This window comes from Pagrus major, chromosome 15, assembly GCF_040436345.1.
Source record: "Pagrus major chromosome 15, Pma_NU_1.0".
Lineage (NCBI taxonomy): Eukaryota > Metazoa > Chordata > Actinopteri > Spariformes > Sparidae > Pagrus > Pagrus major.
The window spans coordinates 29,677,011-29,698,562 of record NC_133229.1 but is presented as its reverse complement, the minus strand read 5'-3'; the positions used below and the strand labels follow the sequence as shown (position 1 = coordinate 29,698,562).

General features: G+C 38.9%; 3 protein-coding genes across 3 annotated transcripts; all 3 read left to right on the top strand.

Annotated features, from left to right (window-relative positions):
- Nucleotides 1-326: 326 nt before the first annotated feature.
- Nucleotides 327-10,380, top strand: LOC141009871 (high-affinity choline transporter 1-like). The gene is made up of 7 exons (XM_073482602.1): nt 327-566; nt 3,609-3,725; nt 4,255-4,410; nt 4,601-4,749; nt 4,898-5,041; nt 5,343-5,496; nt 7,729-10,380. The coding sequence occupies exons 1-7, from the start codon at nt 383-385 to the stop codon at nt 7,962-7,964; spliced, it is 1,140 nt and encodes a 379-aa protein (XP_073338703.1). The 5' UTR covers nt 327-382; the 3' UTR covers nt 7,965-10,380.
- A 1,769-nt stretch (nt 10,381-12,149) lies between these two features.
- Nucleotides 12,150-14,047, top strand: LOC141009695 (proteinase-activated receptor 2-like). Its single transcript, XM_073482387.1, has 3 exons — nt 12,150-12,357; nt 12,656-12,840; nt 12,953-14,047. The coding sequence occupies exons 1-3, from the start codon at nt 12,280-12,282 to the stop codon at nt 13,467-13,469; spliced, it is 780 nt and encodes a 259-aa protein (XP_073338488.1). The 5' UTR covers nt 12,150-12,279; the 3' UTR covers nt 13,470-14,047.
- Nucleotides 14,048-16,321: 2,274 nt separating this feature from the next.
- LOC141009066 (uncharacterized) lies at nt 16,322-17,925 on the top strand. Its single transcript, XM_073481477.1, has 3 exons — nt 16,322-16,510; nt 17,124-17,311; nt 17,409-17,925. Exons 1-3 carry the CDS (start codon nt 16,322-16,324, stop codon nt 17,923-17,925), a joined length of 894 nt encoding a protein of 297 aa, XP_073337578.1.
- Nucleotides 17,926-21,552: the final 3,627 nt, after the last annotated feature.

Here is a 21,552-nt window from a genome sequence, read left to right as displayed (position 1 = left end):
TTTTCCTGTTTTATTTGTTTTCTGTCATATTGCTTCTTATCTGTTATCATTTTTCTGTACCCATTCTGTTTATAGGCTCTGTGATTATGTTTGTTGTTTCTGTTTGTTATCACATTTTTGCATCTATTCTGTTTTTTATGTGTGCTCTCGACATCATTGAAAATGAAGGCTTGCCTTGCATCACTTCCAGTGATGGCAGTAACTTAAATTTCTCAAGTATTCCTGTTGCATCTCTATGCTTGCCAACTAGAAGAAGGGGAAATCAATCATTGTAATGACTGGTTCCTGTTTTTCCTGTTCTCACTGTGTGAATGCCTCCCTTCTCTATATCAGCCAGTCTGTCGCTCAGACATAGAGGAGGAAGCAAGTCAACCAGTCCACCATGGCTGTCAACATACCAGGAGTGATAGCGATGGTCTTTTTCTACCTCCTGGTCCTTGGGACCGGCATCTGGGCTTCTTTTAAGTCCAAAAGGGAACAGAAGAAAAGTGCAGCCACTGGAGTGGAGATGACCCTGCTGGGAAACCGAAGCATAAACTGGGTGGTGAGCATCTTAACAATGACAGGTGAGGAAAAAACAGCTGACAAAACTCAGATTGAAACTGTATATCTTTGAGCAGGGCTGTTTCTAGCTTTTTGGGGGCCCTATGTAGGATGCTGTTTGGGGGCCCCTATTTCATCCATCTACGATGGTGGGATCCCAAATGGTTTAAGTGATCCGTGGAGATGCATCAATCTAGATTCATGAAAACCTCTCTCAAATTCAAATTAAACATCTCAAGTTGACCCAAGCAAGTTAAACCTAAGGACAATGGAAATTATAGGTGAACAATGAGGCTCCTCTATGTCAATAAATGCAACAGATGCAGCACATTCAAAGTTTTTCAGAAACAAATTTTTCAACATGACACATAACTCAACATAAAATGCCCTCCCTACCCACCTAAAACAATACAAAAAATAATTCATTGGGCCATTGCACAATATGAACAGAAAACAACATAGGCTATTACCTAGAATAAAAATACAATAAACCACCATCTATTTTAAATTGCAAATAATACAAAAAAACAATAAGAATAACACCTATGTAATCACATTAATTTGTGATCATGATCTGTATGATCACAGCCTAACGTTCTGCTTATCTTCCTCAAAACTTCTGCTTCCTGGGTTTTTAAGAAGCAAAGTCGTCATTGATGTCATCATATGAAAGCTGCTTCAATGGATGTGTCAACAACCACAATAAAGGATGCATTGTCTCGCCTCTTGGCGTCCACAGTAGGCCTCCGCTGGGGCTTTTTTTTTCTGCTTCTTAGTCTGCTCTCTTTCAGCACAGCCTCCACATTCATTTCCTCACACATGTCTTTAGCAGAGGCCTGAGCTGCAGCAAAGCCGGTGTCTCTACAACTATATATCATATTTACATTAATAACATTAATATTAGTCCTGAATAATTAAATTAAATAGACTGGTTAAATTAAACCCAAGCATTCCGGTTTATACATGAAAAAAGCAGTATTATCTATGTTACAATGACTGGAAATACACTACAACTCAATTACTGGCCCAAATGAACAATTCGGTGGGCAATAGAGCCCTCTTGTGACAAAATAGCATAACTGCAGTACTGAAAACTGTCACATGGGGAAACAAAGCCAAAGTTATGAAAACATGTGCTTATGTACATAATTATCAAGGAATTGCCAAGTTACCAAAGACCCTCAACATTATATCCCTGGAATATGACACTCATAACATGAAAACATAAGGAAAGTGAACTATATTAGGAAGAAATATTGCACCATGCAATCTACTCTAATATGCAGTACAAACTCAAAAGGTACAATTTCGGAACTAATAACAAGTCAAATAAAGTATCCACCACTGCTCACTCATGGCCAGGGGTCAGCAACCTTTACTATCAAAAGAGCCATTTTTGTCCCCCAAAAAATTTCTGTCTGGGGCCGCAAAGCAAATTTGTGTCTTATAATGAAAGTAACGCAGTCTGGAAAGTCTAAATTAGCCTATCAAGATTATTTATGGGCCTAAAAAAGAGAACATTTATATTTTCACATGATGTTGCAACTCTTTGCATTTCCATTCCAATGATGCCATGTTTTGTTGCATTTATGAAATAAAAGAACTACAATAAACAGAAGTAGAGTAGAAATACAGAACGATATATGCAGATCTACTTTAGTCCTCCCTGTGTTTGTGAAAATGTACAAAATGAAAACTAGCCTCATCTGATAATAAATAAAACACAAAGCAGCAGCCCAGATTTAAAAACAGTAAAAGTAAACAAAACAAAAACACAGGACAGTTTAAATTCTATTTTAGCCCTTTTCATACAGAGACGCCACATTATCACCGCAGCGGTGGTTCGCCAATTCTCCGCCGTTGTTTGTTCACACAGAGCCGAGCAGCTCCGGCGTAAAGCTGCACCATAAACAGACTGACTGACTCATATGGATGCTGTTATAATGTGTAGTGATTGAGATCCTGACCCACCATACATTCTAGAAAGTGACAAAGTTACGTTTTTCACTTTAAATTACTTAATTACATAATCACCATCAGTAAACAGGACGTTTTTCGGGAGGAAGTGTGACGAAGAGTCGGTCGGACAGACAGGATGACTCTTCTCTACGTATAACTGCAGTATTTTCCTCCTCATATAAGTTGCCAAAGACACTACCAGTTACTACGTTACTGTTGTTTGGTCCTGTAACGTTACTTTGTGGGACATTTCTCTTTATTTTGTTGAGTGGCTTATCCATTCACACTGGTGGTTTATTTATTTATTTTTCTGAGCTCAAATGAGACAGAAGCACATACTGGTCCTGCTGCATTCAGATGACTGCAGAAGTGTAAACACAAGAAAGGTGTGTGGAGGGCAGAGATGCTATTAGCAAGCTTTTTGCGGTTAGCGTTTTTTTGGAGAGGTGTGTGCCTGGGTGTGACAGTGAAGCGATGCATTTCTATTAAAAGCACTTTTTGCAAAAGCCACAGAGGCATTTAACACCAGGATGGTGCGTTCCCATGGGTCTGCCCTTCCGGCAGGAACACAGCTCACATCTTTACACACCCTGGACTGGTATGCAGGATTCAGTTACCCTGTAACAAAAACAGAACAGACAAAATGCCGGTGATGCTTCTTCTAATATGGATAAGGCTGACGAGACGCCACATTGGTGAAACAATGCACAGTGCACTATAGTGCAATTTTTTTTCTATTAGAACTACTTTAACACCAGGGTGGCAAAACATTTTTTTGTTGATACTGGTGTATTTTTACCTCCTTTAATTCACTAACAATAATACTAACAGCACCAGCAAAGAGGAGTCTGAGGGAAAAATGGCAGGGCTGATCTGATCCTACAGGCCCTTTTGGGATATACGTGTGCATGTGCCTGATGAAGCTGTAAAATCCAGTTATGTTTGTTTTTAGTTAATTTTCCTGAAATCATTTCTTCCATGTGTATGTTCATGTCGTCATGAGAATATCCCACTGAAAGTTTATTAATTATGATAAATGATCAACCAACCATTTGTCCTGCTGTATGTCCACTAAGTTATTTTCTCTGTGTTGATCCATTCTGTAGCTACATGGGTCGGAGGAGGATTCATTGTTGGCAACGTGGAGATGATCTACACGCCCTCCATGGGACTCACCTGGATAATCGTACTGTTAACGGGATACTGCTTATCTTTCATATTTGGTAAGAGTTTTACATCTGACAGGACACTGTATGTCTGCATGGTTAACAAAATAATTACAGCCTGACAATCTCAGAAAGCAAGAATTGCTGTTTATTAGAAATATACATATATATATATATTAGGCTGAGTGTAACTGCCTAGAAGGCCACTAATGTCACAACTTTGTAACAGTCTTTGTATGGTGCTGCTTGGTAAACATAGACACACTTGCCAAGCAAATTAATTCATGGAGATTATTTCATTTTCACATGTTCCATTATCCTCAGGGCATGTCTTTTAAGTAACAGTAACATATAGCAGCAACACATGCACATACTGGTGAGGATCGAGGAGAAAAACAGGCTGTGTTAACAACTGTGTTATTTCAGTCTTTAGGTTGGTAGGGCACAAGCCCTGAAAAAGTGAGCTTTTCATAATATGTCCCCTTAAAGGGAAGCTATCTTTGACTTGTTAATAATTGTTTTCCCACTCACTTGATCATTTTTTTTTAACTGTCATGTGATCCGTGCTTTTTTTTTTTCAATGAAGTTGGCACGGTGTTCGCCAAGCCAATGAGAGAAAGAAACTGTGTGACGATGCTGGACCCTTTCCATATCAAGTATGGAAAAGCAGTGACAGCTGGACTGAGCCTGACATCACTTTACCTTGATCTGGTCTGGATTCCTTCAACACTAATTGCTTTAGGTTCGTTATATACATACGTTTGCACTTTAATTTCATATTATATATACATTTGTAACTGTGTGTTTACAATTCCTTTATGTGTTTGGTACAGTGAAGGTAATGCATGGATGTAAAGTCCTTCCTAGGTTGTATCGGTCATTTTCATGCAAAGACTGGTGATAAAGTTTCACTGATAGAATGTGTTTGACAGGAGGAACCATGAGTGTCATCCTGGATTTGTCCTTCACTGTGTGCATCTGGATCTCTGCTGCCGTCGCCATTACCTACACATTGCTGGGAGGTCTCTACTCTGTGGCCTACACAGATATTATACAGCTGGTCCTTGTATTCATCAGCTTGGTGAGTGTGCAATACTTTTAGTAAGGGTAAGGGTCAGAGTTTTTGTTTTTAAGAAGACACTCTTACGCAAGGCATCCAAAACTCCAGAGGACCACCCGAATTCAAAAGGTGTGTTTATTTATCATGGATATTTTTTGTGTCTCTGCAGTGGCTCTGTGTTCCCTTTGTTCTGATGAATCCCTCCACCATGGACATTAGCCAGACACTGAAGAACAACACCTTACACGCTCCGTGGATTGGTACACCAGGGCTGAAAAAGACCTGGATAATGATTGATGACTTCTTGTACTTTGTAAGGAAGCAACAATATGGCCTATATATCTTCACAATGATGATACATGACAAATATTTTATCAGTGGACTTTTTTCATTGTAACCAAAGAAACAGTTCTGATCTATTAACTGGAACAATGTGACTGTAAATGTAAAGGTGAGATTACCTATCCTCTGACTTTAACGTAAAGGTTAAGGGAGTTTTCCGTAATCTAAATGGGTGCTTCGGGGCTAAGAGCAGATGCACATTTTGCAGCATTTCCTCCAGTGAGGATGCCATATTTGTATTGAAATTAACCAACTAACTTTTTACTTTTTAGGGACTGGGGGGTGCAGCGTATCAGGCCCTGCACCAGAGGGTCTTATCGGCTTCTTCCTTAGCCACAGCAAAGCGTTCGTGTTTTGTCGCTGCTTTGATCTTACCTCTACTTGGAACACCTACTATACTGATTGGGGCAGCCGCTGCATCCACAGGTAATAATGCTGTGCAGTGTTTGTGATCCAAAGCTTGTTACAACATGCAGAAAAAAAATCCTCATTTAAATTCATGCACAAGTATTTGGCATAACAACTGTTATGCTCGGCAGAAGATTTATTAGCAGGACCCAGAAGAGGACATCAAGACTGAGGAAGGTTTAAAGGGTTTTTATTGAATCACTCAGTGGAAGGTGTAACGATGAAGGCAGGCTGAGGCTCCTACAATGACTCGCTGGTGTAGAGGGGAAGACTCACAGCGGCGCAGGTGGAGGGCTTGAGTGACTGGATACAGAAGCTCAGAGGTTTGAGTATGTTGGTGGCAGAGGTACTGAAGGCTGGGTCACACTGTGGCAAGAGCTGGTTCCAGAGAAAAAATAGATTTCGTTCCAAAAAAAAAAAACACTAGAAACAAGAGAGGCTCAAGAAATACGAGTGCTACTGGAGGACCATGTACCACGTCTGGTTGACAAAATAATCTGGCAGCGAGCAAGGTGAAGAACAGGTTTCTTAATCTGGAGCTGATTGAACCAAATGCGCTGCAGGTGTGTGAGAGAGTCAGCAGCTCCAGGCCAATCAGGAAACCACACCCAGCTTCTCCAGAGCACCTCTGCGAACTCACAAGCACAGAGAAACCACAAAAAAGGCCACAACAACATCCAAACAAATCATGACAACAACGCCTGCACATACCAGAGCCGAGTAACAGACACACCTACATGCCCTTGCATAAGTTGCTCGGCAGGTCATAAAGGTGCATATCTGAAAGGTGCATATCTGAAATATGATTGAGGATGAATCAGTATAGACCAAAGGGGATGACTGACTGACTGACTGACTGACCGAAAGACCGAAAGATTAACATTTCCATACCTTGATCCACAACTGTACTGTGGCTGAAAGCAATTAAGGTCAACTGCACCAAAGCTGTTTAATGTGATGTGCAAGGGTTCAAGTTCTTTCTCATATTCCCAACAGCTAGAGTGAAGCAATCACTGGCAATTAAATTGTTAGTCGCTGCATAATGATTATTGTCTTGTAACTGTAGATGATTGTAAATAGCTTGTCTTGTTTGACATTTACTCAGACGACACACACATTTACCTGACCATAAAGATGCAAACTCAAATCATTTTTGGATCGATTTGATATTTGGACCCACTGGTGCCTGTGATGCCCCTCTTGTGATAATGAACAGGGATTTTAAATTGGACAAACAGATTAGCTCAGTGATCAAATAGGCTCCTATCGAGGGTCAAGTTTTTTTTTCTTTTGATGTGATTTTGAAGGGGTTATAGATGCTTTCTCTACCCGACTTGACTACTGCAATGTCCTTTATGTTGGTGTTAGCTGGGCCTCCCTCTCATGCCTGCAGTCGGTACACAATGCAGTTTCACTACATTTCCTGTAAATTTCATCCTAGATCACATATTCACTCCTTGGATTTTAACTCAGTATGAAAATTTCCTTTGTTGATCTAATGGTTTTATGGCTTCTATAATGTTATTGTCCTATTTTTAAAGGTCACAGTCACGGCTCTTCGCAGTGCCCCCAGCACAGCAGTCTTTTGCAGAAACATGGTGGCCGGTGTCTGCTTAGGCCTGTGAGAGCTGATTTTCAGGAGGGGGGCCTTAAATACAAATACAACAAAACAGAAGTGTTAATACAGAGGGTTAATAGAGTTTCTGTAGCTGATGATAGGAATTCCTGCTCTTTGTAGGGAGGCAGATTTGGCTCTGCTCAGCACAAACAACTGGCTCTTTCAGCTCCCAAATGGTATAAAAACTTCAAATACTGTAAAAACAACAAACACTATTATTTGTATTGACAGACAGATGTTTCTGGAGCCTATTCTGTCTTAATTCATTAAAAAACAAAACCCTGCTCCCATTGTTCACCTAAAGAAGTCGACTCGTTCCCGACCAACAGATTACTAGCTGCAGTAATGAACGGTATGAGAATAATAAAACATTTTAAATATTACATCATGTAAAGATTTTCTAGTAGACGCCCAAAATATAAAATGCTGTATAAAAAAAAATGGATTGGATTAGACCATGCAACTGACCAATTTTTTGACAAATGGATTTACATGGCAAATCGTTAAAATATAAAATGAAGTGCTGATTGTTTTGAAAATCTCCTGAAGTTAACCTAAAAACAAAATACTAAGATGGGACTTGACTCAAACAGATCACCTGACCATTTCCTTCTTTTGTGTCCATGCTTCAGACTGGAACCTGACTACCTATGGTTCTCCATCCCCATATGAACGTGGAGAAGCAGCTCTAGCTCTGCCCATCGTCCTGCAGCACCTCGCACCATCTGCCATCTCCATTATTGGTATTGGATGTGTGGCTGCTGCTGTGATGTCATCAGCTGACTCTGCTTTGCTTTCTGCAGCTTCTGTCTTCAGCTCCAACATCTACAAGAACGTCCTGAGGCCTCAGGTGAATAAATGCACTTGATTTTCCATTTTCTACTTCACAACAAGACCAGACTCAAGCGAAACATATGCGCTATGCTTGCATGCGCTGCAGATGTAGCCAGTAAAAAAGAAACAATCAAAAAAATTAATTGTGCTACACATCAGCTCTGGGAATGGTCAACATACGTTATGTGTTCAATGTGGCCACAACATAAAAGCTTAGGTGGAAGAATACGTATATTACATCACCATCATAGGCCCAAGTTGTTGACCGGGCCTCCAAATTCCCCAGATCCCAATCTGATCGAGCATCTGTAAGACATGCTGGAGCAGGTCTGATCCATGGAGGCCCCACCCCCCAACATACAGGACCCAGAGGATCCACTATAAAACTCCCTGGTGCCAGACACCACAGGACACCCTCAGAGGTCTTAAGTCCGTGTCTTGACAGGTCAGAGCTGTTTTGGCTGCACAAGGGGAACCTTCACAATATTAGGCAGGTGGTCATAATGTTATGCCTGATCGGTGTGTGTATATATGTATATATATATACACATATATATATGTTGTTGTTGTTGTTGTTCTTCTTGAGGAGGCTGTGGCTCAGGGGTAGAGCCAGCGTCAAGGTCGCTGGTTCGATTCCCCTGGTCTGCATGTCGAAGTGTCCTTGGGCTGCTCCTGATGTGCTGGTCGACACCTTGCATGGCAGCCACTGCCATCAGTGTATGTATGAATTACTGTAAGTCGCTTTGGAAAAAAGCATCTGCTAAATGTAAATATATATAAATATTTTAAATAAAAAAAAAATCATATGCACTTGTATGTTCGTACCTTTAGCACTTACATCATAGCACTTATGTACTTAAGGTATCCTTGATAAACAGCAGCTACTTTGCTCAGATGAGGGCTTGAATATTGTTTCTATCTTTTCTAATTGATCATTGGTGATATGTTGTGGTTTCTTTCTTGTGACAAATGTACTTATTGTAAGTCTCTTTGGACAAAAGCATCTGCTAAATGCCCTAAATGTTAATGTAAATGTAAATGTAAATGTAAATCCAATAGATTGCAGGCATTTAAAATAATTTGATGATCAACATTGTGGAAAGCCTTAGATTTATCAATAAAAAGAGCAATGCACTCCTCTAATGCAGAGGGGATGGACTATATGAAAGTATAAAAGGAATAAAGTGGCATGATGATGATGATGATGACATGATTAGAAAGCAGGGGTAGAGGTATTTGAAAGCAGAGCAGTCTCAGTCATTCCTTTCTTACGTGTTTTTCTTCTCTCATATTTCTTCTTCAGGCATCAGACAGAGAGATTCAGTGGGTGATCCGTGCTTCTGTGGTGGTTGCAGGCTTGGCTGGTACATCACTCGTCCACCTGAAAACCAGCGTCCTGCTGTTTAGATTCAATGCCGCCGAAGTGGCCTACATCGTAATTTTCCCTCAACTCATCTGCGTCCTCTTCTTTGACATCTCCAACGGTTTTGGGGCTGTTATGGGCTGTCTGGCAGGAATAACATTTAGACTGCTCTGTGGAGACTCATCACTAGGGATAGCACCAGTCATACACTTCCCAGGATGCACTCTTGAGGACGGTGTTTATGTCCAGTACTCTCCAGTTAGGACCATCTCCATGCTGTTTCACATTGCTGCCATCTTGTTGTTCTCCTATCTGGCTTCTGTGCTCTTCAACAAAGGCATGCTTCCTGAGAAGTGGGATGTGTTCAAATTGAAAGTCCAGCATTCACCACAACCACTGACACCAATAGGTGACACCACAAAACATGATGAGAATGAGAAATTGAACAGGAACAACTCTCAGAACGAGGCATCGGAGCCAATGATTAGCACAAGGTTTTAGTGTTCCTGTGTGTACAGTAGTATCTGTTTTCTTGAGGTATAATACAGACCAGTAGATACTAGTAAATATCTTGTTCATCAGCTCTGTCACTGACTGTGGGCAGCACACACACATGCATTGATTTTTTATTTGGTGAGTTCATTATAGTCATCACGGTGTCTTATTCCTGAATCTTTATTTTTTTATGTTTGACACAGGGGGACATCCTAGAGGTGCTATTTGTAATAAAAGTTGATCAATCGTCAAATACTGATGCATAGGGATGCTGGCCGACCTGTCCTACAATCCCAAAACGTCATTATTTGATGAGTTCTTACAAATACGACCTTTAACAATTCTTTAGATCTTTTTTTGTTTATTTTGGTCTGTGACACATTGTAATTGAGTCAATTCCTTATCCTATTCATAACTAATGTTTCGTTTCATTGTATTTTTCTCTTCTAAAATAAGTTTTATTTATCTATTTTTGGTGGAAGGCATTCTAGTCTTCAAGATGTGAGTCAGAGCAGCTGTTACGTGTTTGGAAACATGGATAAAATCTTATATCAACAGTGTATGTTTCTGGAAATTCAATAAAAAAATAAATAATTGAAAAAATTCAGCCTTTGATGAACTCGCTGAATCAAAACCTGATAAATAAAGGTTTAACTGAATCTCTGCTGGTTGACAAATCTACATTGTCTATATTAACATATAAACATAAAGCCCAACCTTGTTTTGTTTTTTGTAGTAGTCATATAGGTATGACACATATGTTGTCATATATGTTAATATGATCAAGTTTTTTACTTTTGAAATGCATATTTCACAGAATGTCGGACTGTTTTCTAAAATACTGATAAGCTGATATGATGGCTAATAGATTAGTCTTGTATTTTTTAGTGTTTCTGTTAGTTTACAGTGACATTTATGTTTATTCTTCTGGCAGACAATGTTGCCATATTAACGAGGTACATTGTGGAGTTTAACTTTACTTGCCATGCTGCACAACAGAATAATTCGTCCAAAAGCACTGGAACAGTAACTGTTGAAATGCAGCAGAGCATATCTGTGCCTGACTCCTTTTATCTCACTTCTTCAGAAGAGGAGAAGTAGATTAACAGGAAATTACTGCATGTTGTCACTCAGCTTATTTAATATTGCGTCTCTCTATGCAGAGGACAAAACATCAGACGTTAGTGTAGGGAACTCATTCAAGTTGGATCTTTCAGCCTTAGAAAGGTAAATTTGTCTTTTTTCTCTTAATTGAAGAGATGATAAGAACTGTAAACAGTCATAAAAATGAATTAGCATGAATATTTATATCAATGTATGAAACTAAAAATAGAGAATGTATTGATTTGATATGATTGTGGGCAGATTAGGACTGTATTTGTGTTTACTTTCATGATATCACTGAATAATGTCAGATCACGAATGAGGTGACAAGTGTAATCATTTCTATCAGACTTTTTCTGACCCTCATAGCCATCTATTCTCTTTATTCTATGGTATGCATGTATTATAACTGACAATTGTTTATTAACTGTCACTGTCTAAAAATATTCTCAAAGGTATTACTGAGAAAAATATTATGTTATAATCTAAAGCATAATTTGTAGTACATTAGGAGGTAACATATTCATGGGAAACAAAAAGCAGATGAAGTGTTGTACTGACGAGAGGGAGAGCGAGTGGAGCTGGAGATGGTGTTGATAAGAAAGTTAACTCTGAGGTCAAGTCAGCCAAGCGCACGCTTAAATCAGTTAAGAACAAGGAAAGAAGCAGCCTGTAGTGATGTTTGAGTCCATCGTTGATCAAGTTGAAATTCAACTTTAATGAACACAAACCACAACTCTCCATTCACAGGATTCTTGAGTAGGAAACAACGATATGTTAATAATTCAATTTCACTATAATTTTCATACTCGAGCCACAACAACATAATGTATCCACAAGCACTTGAACAGAAACTGTTGAAATGTAAATGCATATTGCATATCATGCATATCATGCCTGACAAATTGTCTCCCATCCTTAAAAGAGGAGCAGTAGAATAACAGGAGCCTGCTGCATGTTGTCTCTTGACATACTGACTGCAGACTGTATGCTGAGGACAAAACAGACATTCGTGCAGGGAACTCATTCAGCAAGAAAAGGTAGATTTTATGACTTTACCTTTTTTCTCATAGGGGTGAGAAGAACTGCAAACAGTCATTATTTTTATATTAATATATAAAACTTAATTGACACAGCAGTTTTTAATTTCATTGTGGGTATATTAATGTTGTGTTTTACTTGCGTGATGTCACTGAACAACGTCAGGTGGATATTAAATCACTTGCTCCTTTTCTATCACATGTTCTGAAGAATGGAAGATTTCCGCATCAGCAGCACCTCACAGGACAAAAGCTTTAATTACAGCAACATCACCTCCAACTACAATGATTCCAGCAACATCAACAATTCAAATCCCGATGAGCTTCATGGAGAAGTCAAGCTCATCATGTATGTGATGACATGTGTAATAACTGCTATCGGCCTTCCTTTGACCCTCGTGGCCATCTATGCTGTTTATTCTCTGGTACGTAACTTTTGACTGAGATTTATTTAATAACTGTCTGTGTCATGTGTCTGTTGTGCAGTTTGTCTGTTTGTAAAGGATCTTGCTCTGATCTTAATGTACAGGAATAATTTACTTCATTATTAAAATTAACATGATGTTTATTGGATCGTAAACACATGCAGTTTGCATGTGTGGCACCTTTCCAGCCTTCAGTTAAACAATTTAGGTTAATGGCACCATTTAGTAAGAACTCAAAGAAAAACATTTAAAAAGTCTTCAAGTTTGTGTATTTTGTAATCATAATGTTTCCCTGCAGGTGAGAAAGGATCATGTTGTTCCGCTCTACGTCATCAACCTTCTCATTTCAGACCTCATTCAGCTCTGCTGCATGATCCCTCTGGTGACAGGAAGTGATGAGATGATGCTTAGAATAGTAATTCATATCTACTGTGGTAGTCTGATGGTCAGTGTTTGCTTCATGCTGTGCGTCGCCCTGGAAAGGTAACTATCTGTCTCACCAATATGTGTGTAGCTACTTCTGTGTCTTACAATTATATGTCTATATACTAACTGTGAAGCCTCTTGAAGACAGTATGTCTATCTTGTTTTACAGGTATCTGGTCATCGCCTGCCCACTGTGGTACCGCTTCAGACACACCATCAACTTCTCTGTGGTGCTCTGTGTCGTGGTCTGGGTCCTTATACCTGTCGGTCTCCCCACACTTTCGGCGCTGGGGGGTGTTTCTATCGCACGAATCGTTATAGGGACTTTCTTCTTCTTTCCTCTCCCACTGTTCATCTTCTTCCTGGGTGGGACTCTCGAAGCCCTGTCTGCCAGCCGTGTCCCTTCTGATGAAAAACGAAGAATTGTTGGAATTTTGGTCCTGGTGCTGCTTATTTACACAGTGCTGTTTCTGCCAGCCATCATTTTGTTCATGGCAAAGATTCACCACCTCGTATACGTGTCTTATGTGTTTTTCCAGTTGAGTCCTCTTGCAGACTTATTTCTGTATGTTTTCATGAGTAAAGGGACCATAGACAAGCTTCTGGCCTCTGTGTGTTGCTGCAGAATGGACAGCAATGACAGCAGCAGAATGGACAGCAATGATATCACCAGTTCAACAGTATGAATGATAACAACATTCACACAGTCAGCTTCATGTAGGCAGAGAAAGATGAGAAATGTAGGTACATAGAAAGGATAGAGATGAGACAGATGCTGTCATCTACTGATATGATTTCCAAGAAGACACCTAACTGTAGATAAAAGGAAGCATTGCTGTAACTCTGCTGTGGGAGAACTGGCTGCTGGGAAATGTTTTGGTGAACTTGTTCTGGTTCACTGTGATGGCTCCAACAAATGTAAATAACCTGTTTTTTTAATATAATTTTTTGAGTTGTAAGTTGATGTCTATCATTACTGTCCCATAATCACCAAAGTAAATCAGATATGATTATTCGATTAGCTGAGCTCATTATACTCGCCACACCGTCTTGTTCCTGAATCTTTTTATTTTGACTGTTTGTTAACACAGTGAGAACATCTTAACAAGTCTTTAGAACTTTTTTTGGTCATTGTGATAACTAATGTCTGTTCCTTTCTCATTATATTGTTGTATATGCTTGTGCAGCTGTTTTTTATATCACTGCCCATGTAATATATGAAACTGTGCATTTTCTGGATATCCAATAAAAAATCTGTTTCTATATAAAAATGTGTGTTTACTTTTGACTAGCTCTCTAAATTAAAACCTGATGAATAAAGTTCCACTAAATCTCTGCTGGTTGACAAATCTCTGGACAAAAAGTCAAACTCTTAGCAGGGAGGCTTAAGTACTCTTAAAATTATCCTATGTTTTTGCATAATAATTTTAGTTATGAATTACAAATTGTTACAAGGACAGTCACAACAGATAAGACACAGAGTTCTTAATGTAAGTTAGCAAAGTCAATTGTGTGTTCCCCTTTTTTAACCATAGCTGATACTGAGAATAACTGAGATCCAGCAACGTCAAGGACACACGTCACAAAATGTTGGACTGTTTCTTTAAATATCTTTTAGCTCACAGTTGCAGTCATATTTATCTATTTGGCAGACGCTTTAATCTAAAACACCATATCTGAGTCAGATTGTGGAGTTTAACTCTATTTGTTTTACATACACTTACATAGTTTGAGAAGCCGATGCAGAAAAGCAGGAGGCTGCTGCAGATCACTGAAAACACCTGTTAATTGACAGATTGAGGTAAGATTATGTTTTGGATTATCCTGACAGGATTGACATTTCTTGTTGTCTACAGTCAGGGCAGCTTAATGCTGTTTATCAGACTGTACTTGTAGTAAATTAACAAGTGACAGCGCAGCAGAAAGGTGGAAAAGAAAAGGCCTTTTTAACCTTGTCAATGGACATTTTAATACATTTTTACATGTTCTGAAGAATGGAAGATTTCCACATCAACAGCACCTCACAGGACAAAAGCTTTGATTACAACTACCATGATTACATCAACATCACCAATTGGGTTCCTGTTTAGGGTTGTGTAGATTTCGTGCTCAAAGTGTATGTAGTGACATGGAAACCAATTGCTGTCTGTCTTCCTTTGACCCTCGCTGCCATCTATGCTGTTTTTTTCTCTGGTACGTTACTTTTGACTGTTTTTGACTCAACCAAAACCTGAACCTCAAGACCAAGACCGCTGTTAACAGGAAGGACACTTGCAGTTGTTCCTCTTTTTTTTGATATGACTTAAGTATGTTTTGCCATAACTCACATCATAGAGATTACATACTGTTTCAAACGTCATTTGGGTCAGAAATAATACAGCTAGACAGATTAACAGGCAGCAGTGAGTGACATTGTTGTTCACAGGAAGAAAAAGAAAAAATGAGGAAAACAGGCAGAGCACGAGGACCACCTGACCTGTCAGGCTGTGATGAGAGAGTCACTGCAATTATTGTAATATTGTATTGAACAAACTTCCATAAGTGGGATATTTTTAAGAAATTAAGGTAAAAGTGATGACATCCAGCAAGTACTTTTGGTCAGAGGTGATTTATCTCAAAATTGTTAGATGATATTTGCAGTCAGCTGTGGTTTGTGTAATTAATCAGCCCAATGCAATCAGAAAAGCATTAACATTTGATTCAAATGAAAATAGCACCGCACTGTAAATTCAAGTATTTCAATATTCTTGCGTATCAAAACCTTAATGAATGCACATTTACTATACTGTGCATTAGGTTTAAAGGTGTCTGGGCTTCTAAGACATCCAGGCCTTCATCATTTGTGTGTACACATGGTCTGAGGCAGATCTAAATTGTCCAGGTAAGTAAATATAGATGAATCCTGGATTTGTGAGTAAAACGTTTGTACTCTCAGTTTAAGCACATATTTGTGCTGTATGAGACGGCCGGAGTGGACTGAAGCTTGTTTGGCCCCTTATAAACACCCCTCTAAACTAAACTGTGCTAATCAAAATGATAATTTTCATGTGCACATGAGCAAAAAGGTTTTCCATGGTAATTTTGTAACAGTTTGGTGATGGTTGCAAAGAATTTCACAAGAAAATCTGCGTAATGCATACGTAATGCATATTCGTGCCAGACTACTTTTTTCTTTCTTCCTTAGAAGAGGAGGTGACAATTTACAGGAACATGCTGCATGTTGTCACCTACCATATTTAATGTAGAGTGTCTGTCTGCAGAGGACAAAACATCGGACGTTGGTGCAGGGAACTCATTCCGGTGGTCTTTCAGCTTTCACAGGTAAATTATCTTACGTTATTCTCATGTGTAGAGATGATAAGAACTGCAATTGAACATGCATGAATAGTTATATAAAAAGGAAAAGACACAGCAGTTTCATTTGATATGATTGTGGATATACTATAGGTTTACTGAATTTATGTGAAATTGCACTGACCAGTCGGAAGATAATTAAAAACGTGCTCTCTTTTTTAATACCTGGTTTTCTTCAATCAGAATGGAGGATGTCTACATTGTCAACGCTTCACAGGACAACAGCTATAATTACAGCAACACTACCAACTACAATGTCTCCATCGACGGCACCTGGGAAACATTTGTGCAAATCCAAGTTGTGATGACAAGCACAATCATTTCTATTGGAATTCCTTTGACCATCATGGCCATCTATTCTCTTCATTCTCTGGTATGTACATCATGACTAACATATGTTTATTATTATTATTATTATTATTGGTCAATAGTGCTATTTAGTTACAAGTTAAAGAAAAAAATATATAAAAAAGTTGTGAACTTTGTACAGCACTATTTGGGTTTTTTCTTAAAAAACAAAAAGAAAAAACCCCTGCAAATTAGCAGATTTTAGCATGCGATCACAATCAACTATGTTGAACCTGACAAGCGTTACCTGCTGAACATCAGCATGGTAACATTGCCATTGTAAGTATTTTGGAATACATACTTGTGAGTGAGATCCTGACTGAAATGTGCATCCAAAGGCACATAAACATTAGAAGCAAATTGGGAGTCCAGTCTGAATGAGCCAGATGCGTCACACAAGTGCCTGAAAAACAGCTGCACAAGTTGCAGTAAACCATGTCCTTCGTCTTGTTATTGCAGTGACTGGCCAGTATGTCTTACATGATATTTCTGAGAGCACAAATGAGAGTTTGATACAAAAATGCAACAACGTCTCTGACTACAATTGCTGGGCAGAGCAAGATGGCATATTTGGGAGGAGGTGGAGTTCAGAACATGTTTAAAACTGTTTGTTTACTTTTCCTAATGTTTCCCTGCAGGTGAGAAATGATCACGTTGCTCCGATCTACATCATCAACCTTCTCATTTCAGACCTCATTCAGCTCTGCTGCTTGATCCTCAGGCTGGTACCATTCAGTAATCGGAAGATACATGGTACTATCTATTTTATTTACTTCTGTGGTGTGATTGCCAGTGTTGGCTTCATGGTGTGTGTTGCCCTGGAAAGGTAACTATCTTTCTGTCCAGTAAATTACTTCTGTGTCTGACCATTATATCACTAATCTGAAGCTCCTTAAACATGTTGTGTCCATCTTGTTTTACAGGTATCTGGTCATCGCCTGCCCACTGTGGTACCGCTTCAGACGAACCATCAAGACCCCTGTTTTGGTCTGTGTCCTGGTCTGGGCCCTTACTCTTCTCCATCTCCCAATTTTCTTGGTCAACGAAAAGGTCTTACCATTTGTCTTCGCCTTTATCTTCCTTCTTCCTCTCCCACTGTTCATCTTCTTCCTGGGTGGGACTCTCAAAGCCCTGTCTGCCAGCCGTGTCCCCACTGATGAAAAACGACGAATTGTGGGAATATTGCTCCTGGTGCTGCTTATTTACACGCTGCTGTTCATGCCCAGAATTATTTTGTACCTGGCACATGAAAAGAACTTTTACCTCCTCAACCTGTCTCACATGTGTCTTAAGTTGAGTCCCATTGCAGACTTACTTCTGTATGTTTTCATGAGGAAAGGGACCATAGACAAGCTTCTGGCCTCTGTGTGTTGCTGCAGAATGGACAGCAATGACAGCAGCAGAATGGACAGCAATGACATCACCAGTTCAACAGTGTGAAAGATGACAACATTCACACAGTTGGTTTCATGTAGGCAGAGAAAGGAGAGAAAAGAGAAGGATAAATGTAGGCAAATAGAAAGGATGGAGACGAGACAGATACTGTCATCTACTGATGTGATTTCCAATAAGATGCCTAACTATAGACAAAAGGAAGCATTGCTTTAACTCTGCTGTGGGAGTACTGGCTGCTGGGAAATGTTTTGGTGAACTTGTTATGTTTTTATTATTTTTAGCTCTAAGTTGATGTCTATCATTAATATTCTTAAACGTACGGTGCAAATCACAACAGCAATTTAGAAACACAACGGCAAGTCGGAAAAACCATTGCAAATTCCAAAAACACAATGACGTTAACCAGAAAACACATCACAATTTTGTGAAATGGAAAGGGCTGGACTTGTACTTATTGAATCTGATTGGGCAGATTGGTGTTAATAACAGTGGGAATGTGCGGAGGAACTGTTGAGAAAGTTGATTCAATCATTTATCAACTTTCTCAACAGACATCGTTCATAATGTATTCAGTAATGTTTAATATTACTGACACATTACCCTGTGAACTATTTGCAAATTATATAAAGAAAAACATTTCTCACCAACTTTCATTTGTCGGTGTAGAGCGTGATGACCAAGCACGTCTTCTTCTGTATGATTTCCGGTCAGCATGGACCTCCGCATATTCCCACTGTTACTGACACTGATCTGCCCAATCAGATTCAACAATTTATATTTGGGATCTTTTAAACTGAATGCATTCAAAAAATTGTTCAATAAATTTTTTACTTTTGCACCTTGGAGTTTGACTCTTTTGGTCTCCTCAGTGTTGCTCTCCACCCGATTTTAAAAAAGGACCCACCTTTCCCCCTTACATTAAACTCCCCCTTACATTTTGACAGTGGATTAGTTTTCAACAGTACAAGGAGCAATGAACCAGAAGAGGGAGCCACAGTCAGCTGTTTGATGAAGAGATGCAGGCGACAGGCACCTCCAACTACCAACTCATTTCACTGTGCCCTGCTGCTGGGTGGAAAACTATCTTACAGGGTGGAAAATGAAATCAGATGGCACTTGCTTATTAATTGATGTAAAATGGTCAATAGTCAACTAAGTCAACATTAGTGCCAACAAACAATTTATTACAGAAAACCTCTGCCACTCTTCCTGAAGCATACAAACCATGTCCTCTCAGATGTATTGAGTAGTGTAACACCAAGAGTGACACTTGAAATATTTGACTGAGTACCAGTGTTCACCTTAATGGAAACTCCAAGATACATGTATGTTCAGCCTGGTTATTCTATCTAGTTTTTCGCACAAGAAACAGAAAACTTAACTCTTTGCGCAATCTTTATTTACAACAATTGACGCACAGTTTCTATATGTATAGTGTACTTTAAAGGGCTTTATGCTGCCATTACTTGAGACTAGTAGTAGAAAGGTATGTCATTCATGCAGAAATTGGGCTCCAGGCTCTCAAAGGTGCAGTCAGACGTGTCCATAGCACAGAGGCCGCAGTGGCAGCTCACTGCCACAGGGTAGGTGACGGTCGGGTCCACACCAGGTGGACAGTCAGGAAGCTCAAATGTCTTGTAGTGTAAGTCCCGGTACGTGCACACATGCTGATAAACATACCGGGTCTTCATCACTGGGTCCTGGAGGGGAGACAAAGTAAAAGCTGATTTTTTTCTTAAGAATAATGCAGCAGTGCTTTTAACCTACTGATCATCTGACGGGGGCTGATCTAAACGATCACAGATTCAACCTTTCTTTGAGCAAAATGTTCAAATTTAGGTAGGCCCAAAATGCAAAATAACATAGGAATGTAATGTAGTTTTTTTTCACTCCGTTCCACAATGACAAAAAATTGAATGTTCCTTGTAAAATTGTTTTGTTTTTCACTCCATTCCAAAAAATTACCTTTTGAAAAAAAATTTAAAAATTCACTCGGCTCCGCGTATGACAAAAACATTTATCTTTGCTAAATCGTTTTGTCTTTTCACTCCGTTCCACAGAGTAAAAAAATACAGGAATTTCTTGTGAAAGTTTTTGTTTTTTCACTCCGTTCCACACAGGAAACAAAAAGATTTTTTTTACTCCGTTCCACAGAGGAAAAAAGTATTTTGTTCAGTCCGTTCCACACAGAAAAAGTATTTTTTTCAATCCATTCCACTCATGACATTTGTCACTTAAAATAAAATTGTACATTTTCCAGAAATTAAAATTAAAATCTGTTTCCAGACAAAAATGTGAATGTCTGCCCTCGACTAACTTTCTGAATTAAACCTGATGAATGAACATAAAGCCCAAACCTGCAGTTACCACAGATGATCTTCATCAATCTCAAATTTTGTTTTGCTATAAAATATAGGGTGCGACAGGGACAACAGAAAACACTAATACGTTTCAAGTCAATAAAGTCTAATGCACTGAATGTTTCCTCTTTTTAGACTTCAATGAAGAGTTTAACCCAGAGATTTTTGTGTTGATATATAACTACAGCGACTCACAAATTAAACCTTTATTCATTCAAATTCACCATATTTGGCATGTTTGAACCACAACAGAATGATTCGTCCAAAAGTACTTGAACAGAAACTGTTAAAATGCAATAGAGCATATCTGTGCCTGACTCCTTTTATCTCACTTCTTCAGAAGAGGAGGAGTACATTAACAGGAAATCACTGTATGTTGTCATTTAGCATATGTAAGGTTGCGTCTCTGTATGCAGAGGACAAAACATCAGACGTGTAGGGAACTCATTCAAGTTGGATCTTTTAGCATTAGAAAGGTAAATTTGTCTTTTTTCTCTTAATTGAAGAGATGATAAGAACTGTAAACAGTCATAAAAATGAATTAGCATGAATATTTAAATCAATGTATGAAACTAAAAATAGAGAATGTATTGATGTGATGTGATTGTGGGCAGATTAGGACTGTATTTGTGTTTACTTTCATGATATCACTGAACAATGTCAGGTCATAAATGAGGTGACAGGTGTAATCATTTCTATCAGACTTTTTCTGACCCTCATAGCCATCTATTCTCTTTATTCTATGGTATGCATGTATTATAACTGACAATTGTTTATTAACTGTCACTGTCTAAAAAGATTCTCAAAGGTATTACTGAGAAAAATATTATGTTATAATCTAAAGCATAATTTGTAGTACATTAGGAGGTAACATATTCATGGGAAACAAAAAGCAGATGAAGTGTTGTACTGACGAGAGGGAGAGGGAGTGGAGCTGGAGATGGTGTTGATAATAAGCGTAAATCAGTTAAGAACAAGGAAAGAAGCAGCCTGTAGTGATGTTTGAGTCCATCGATGGTTAAGTTGAAATTCAACTTTAATGAACACAAACCAAAACTCTCCATTTACTGTTTCTAATACTTTTTATTTTTTTAGATATTAATAAGCATTATTTAATGGATGTTACTCGTGGATCCTGTAAATCTCATTTGCGTTGCGTTCATGCCTGGTCTTCTGGAAAGTTTGACCTCAATAATTTCAGTGGAATATGTTAACTAACGTGTCTCGTATTTGTTGTATTTCCCCCCCTGAAATGCATACTGTATGTAGACGCACCTTTCAAACACGAACATGTCAGGCAAAGTGACTCCAG

Bases quoted from the DNA above. Each gene is read 5' to 3' on its own strand.
- LOC141009871 (XM_073482602.1), top strand. From the start codon at position 383: ATGGCTGTCAACATACCAGGAGTGATAGCGATGGTCTTTTTCTACCTC. The intron at 4,750-4,897 runs GTGAGTGTGCAA...GTGTCTCTGCAG, and splicing joins TCCTTGTATTCATCAGCTTG to TGGCTCTGTGTTCCCTTTGT. The intron at 5,497-7,728 runs GTAATAATGCTG...TCCATGCTTCAG, and splicing joins GGCAGCCGCTGCATCCACAG to ACTGGAACCTGACTACCTAT.
- LOC141009695 (XM_073482387.1), top strand. From the start codon at position 12,280: ATGTATGTGATGACATGTGTAATAACTGCTATCGGCCTTCCTTTGACC. The intron at 12,358-12,655 runs GTACGTAACTTT...GTTTCCCTGCAG, and splicing joins TCTATGCTGTTTATTCTCTG to GTGAGAAAGGATCATGTTGT. The intron at 12,841-12,952 runs GTAACTATCTGT...CTTGTTTTACAG, and splicing joins CTGTGCGTCGCCCTGGAAAG to GTATCTGGTCATCGCCTGCC.
- LOC141009066 (XM_073481477.1), top strand. From the start codon at position 16,322: ATGGAGGATGTCTACATTGTCAACGCTTCACAGGACAACAGCTATAAT. The intron at 16,511-17,123 runs GTATGTACATCA...GTTTCCCTGCAG, and splicing joins TCTATTCTCTTCATTCTCTG to GTGAGAAATGATCACGTTGC. The intron at 17,312-17,408 runs GTAACTATCTTT...CTTGTTTTACAG, and splicing joins GTGTGTGTTGCCCTGGAAAG to GTATCTGGTCATCGCCTGCC.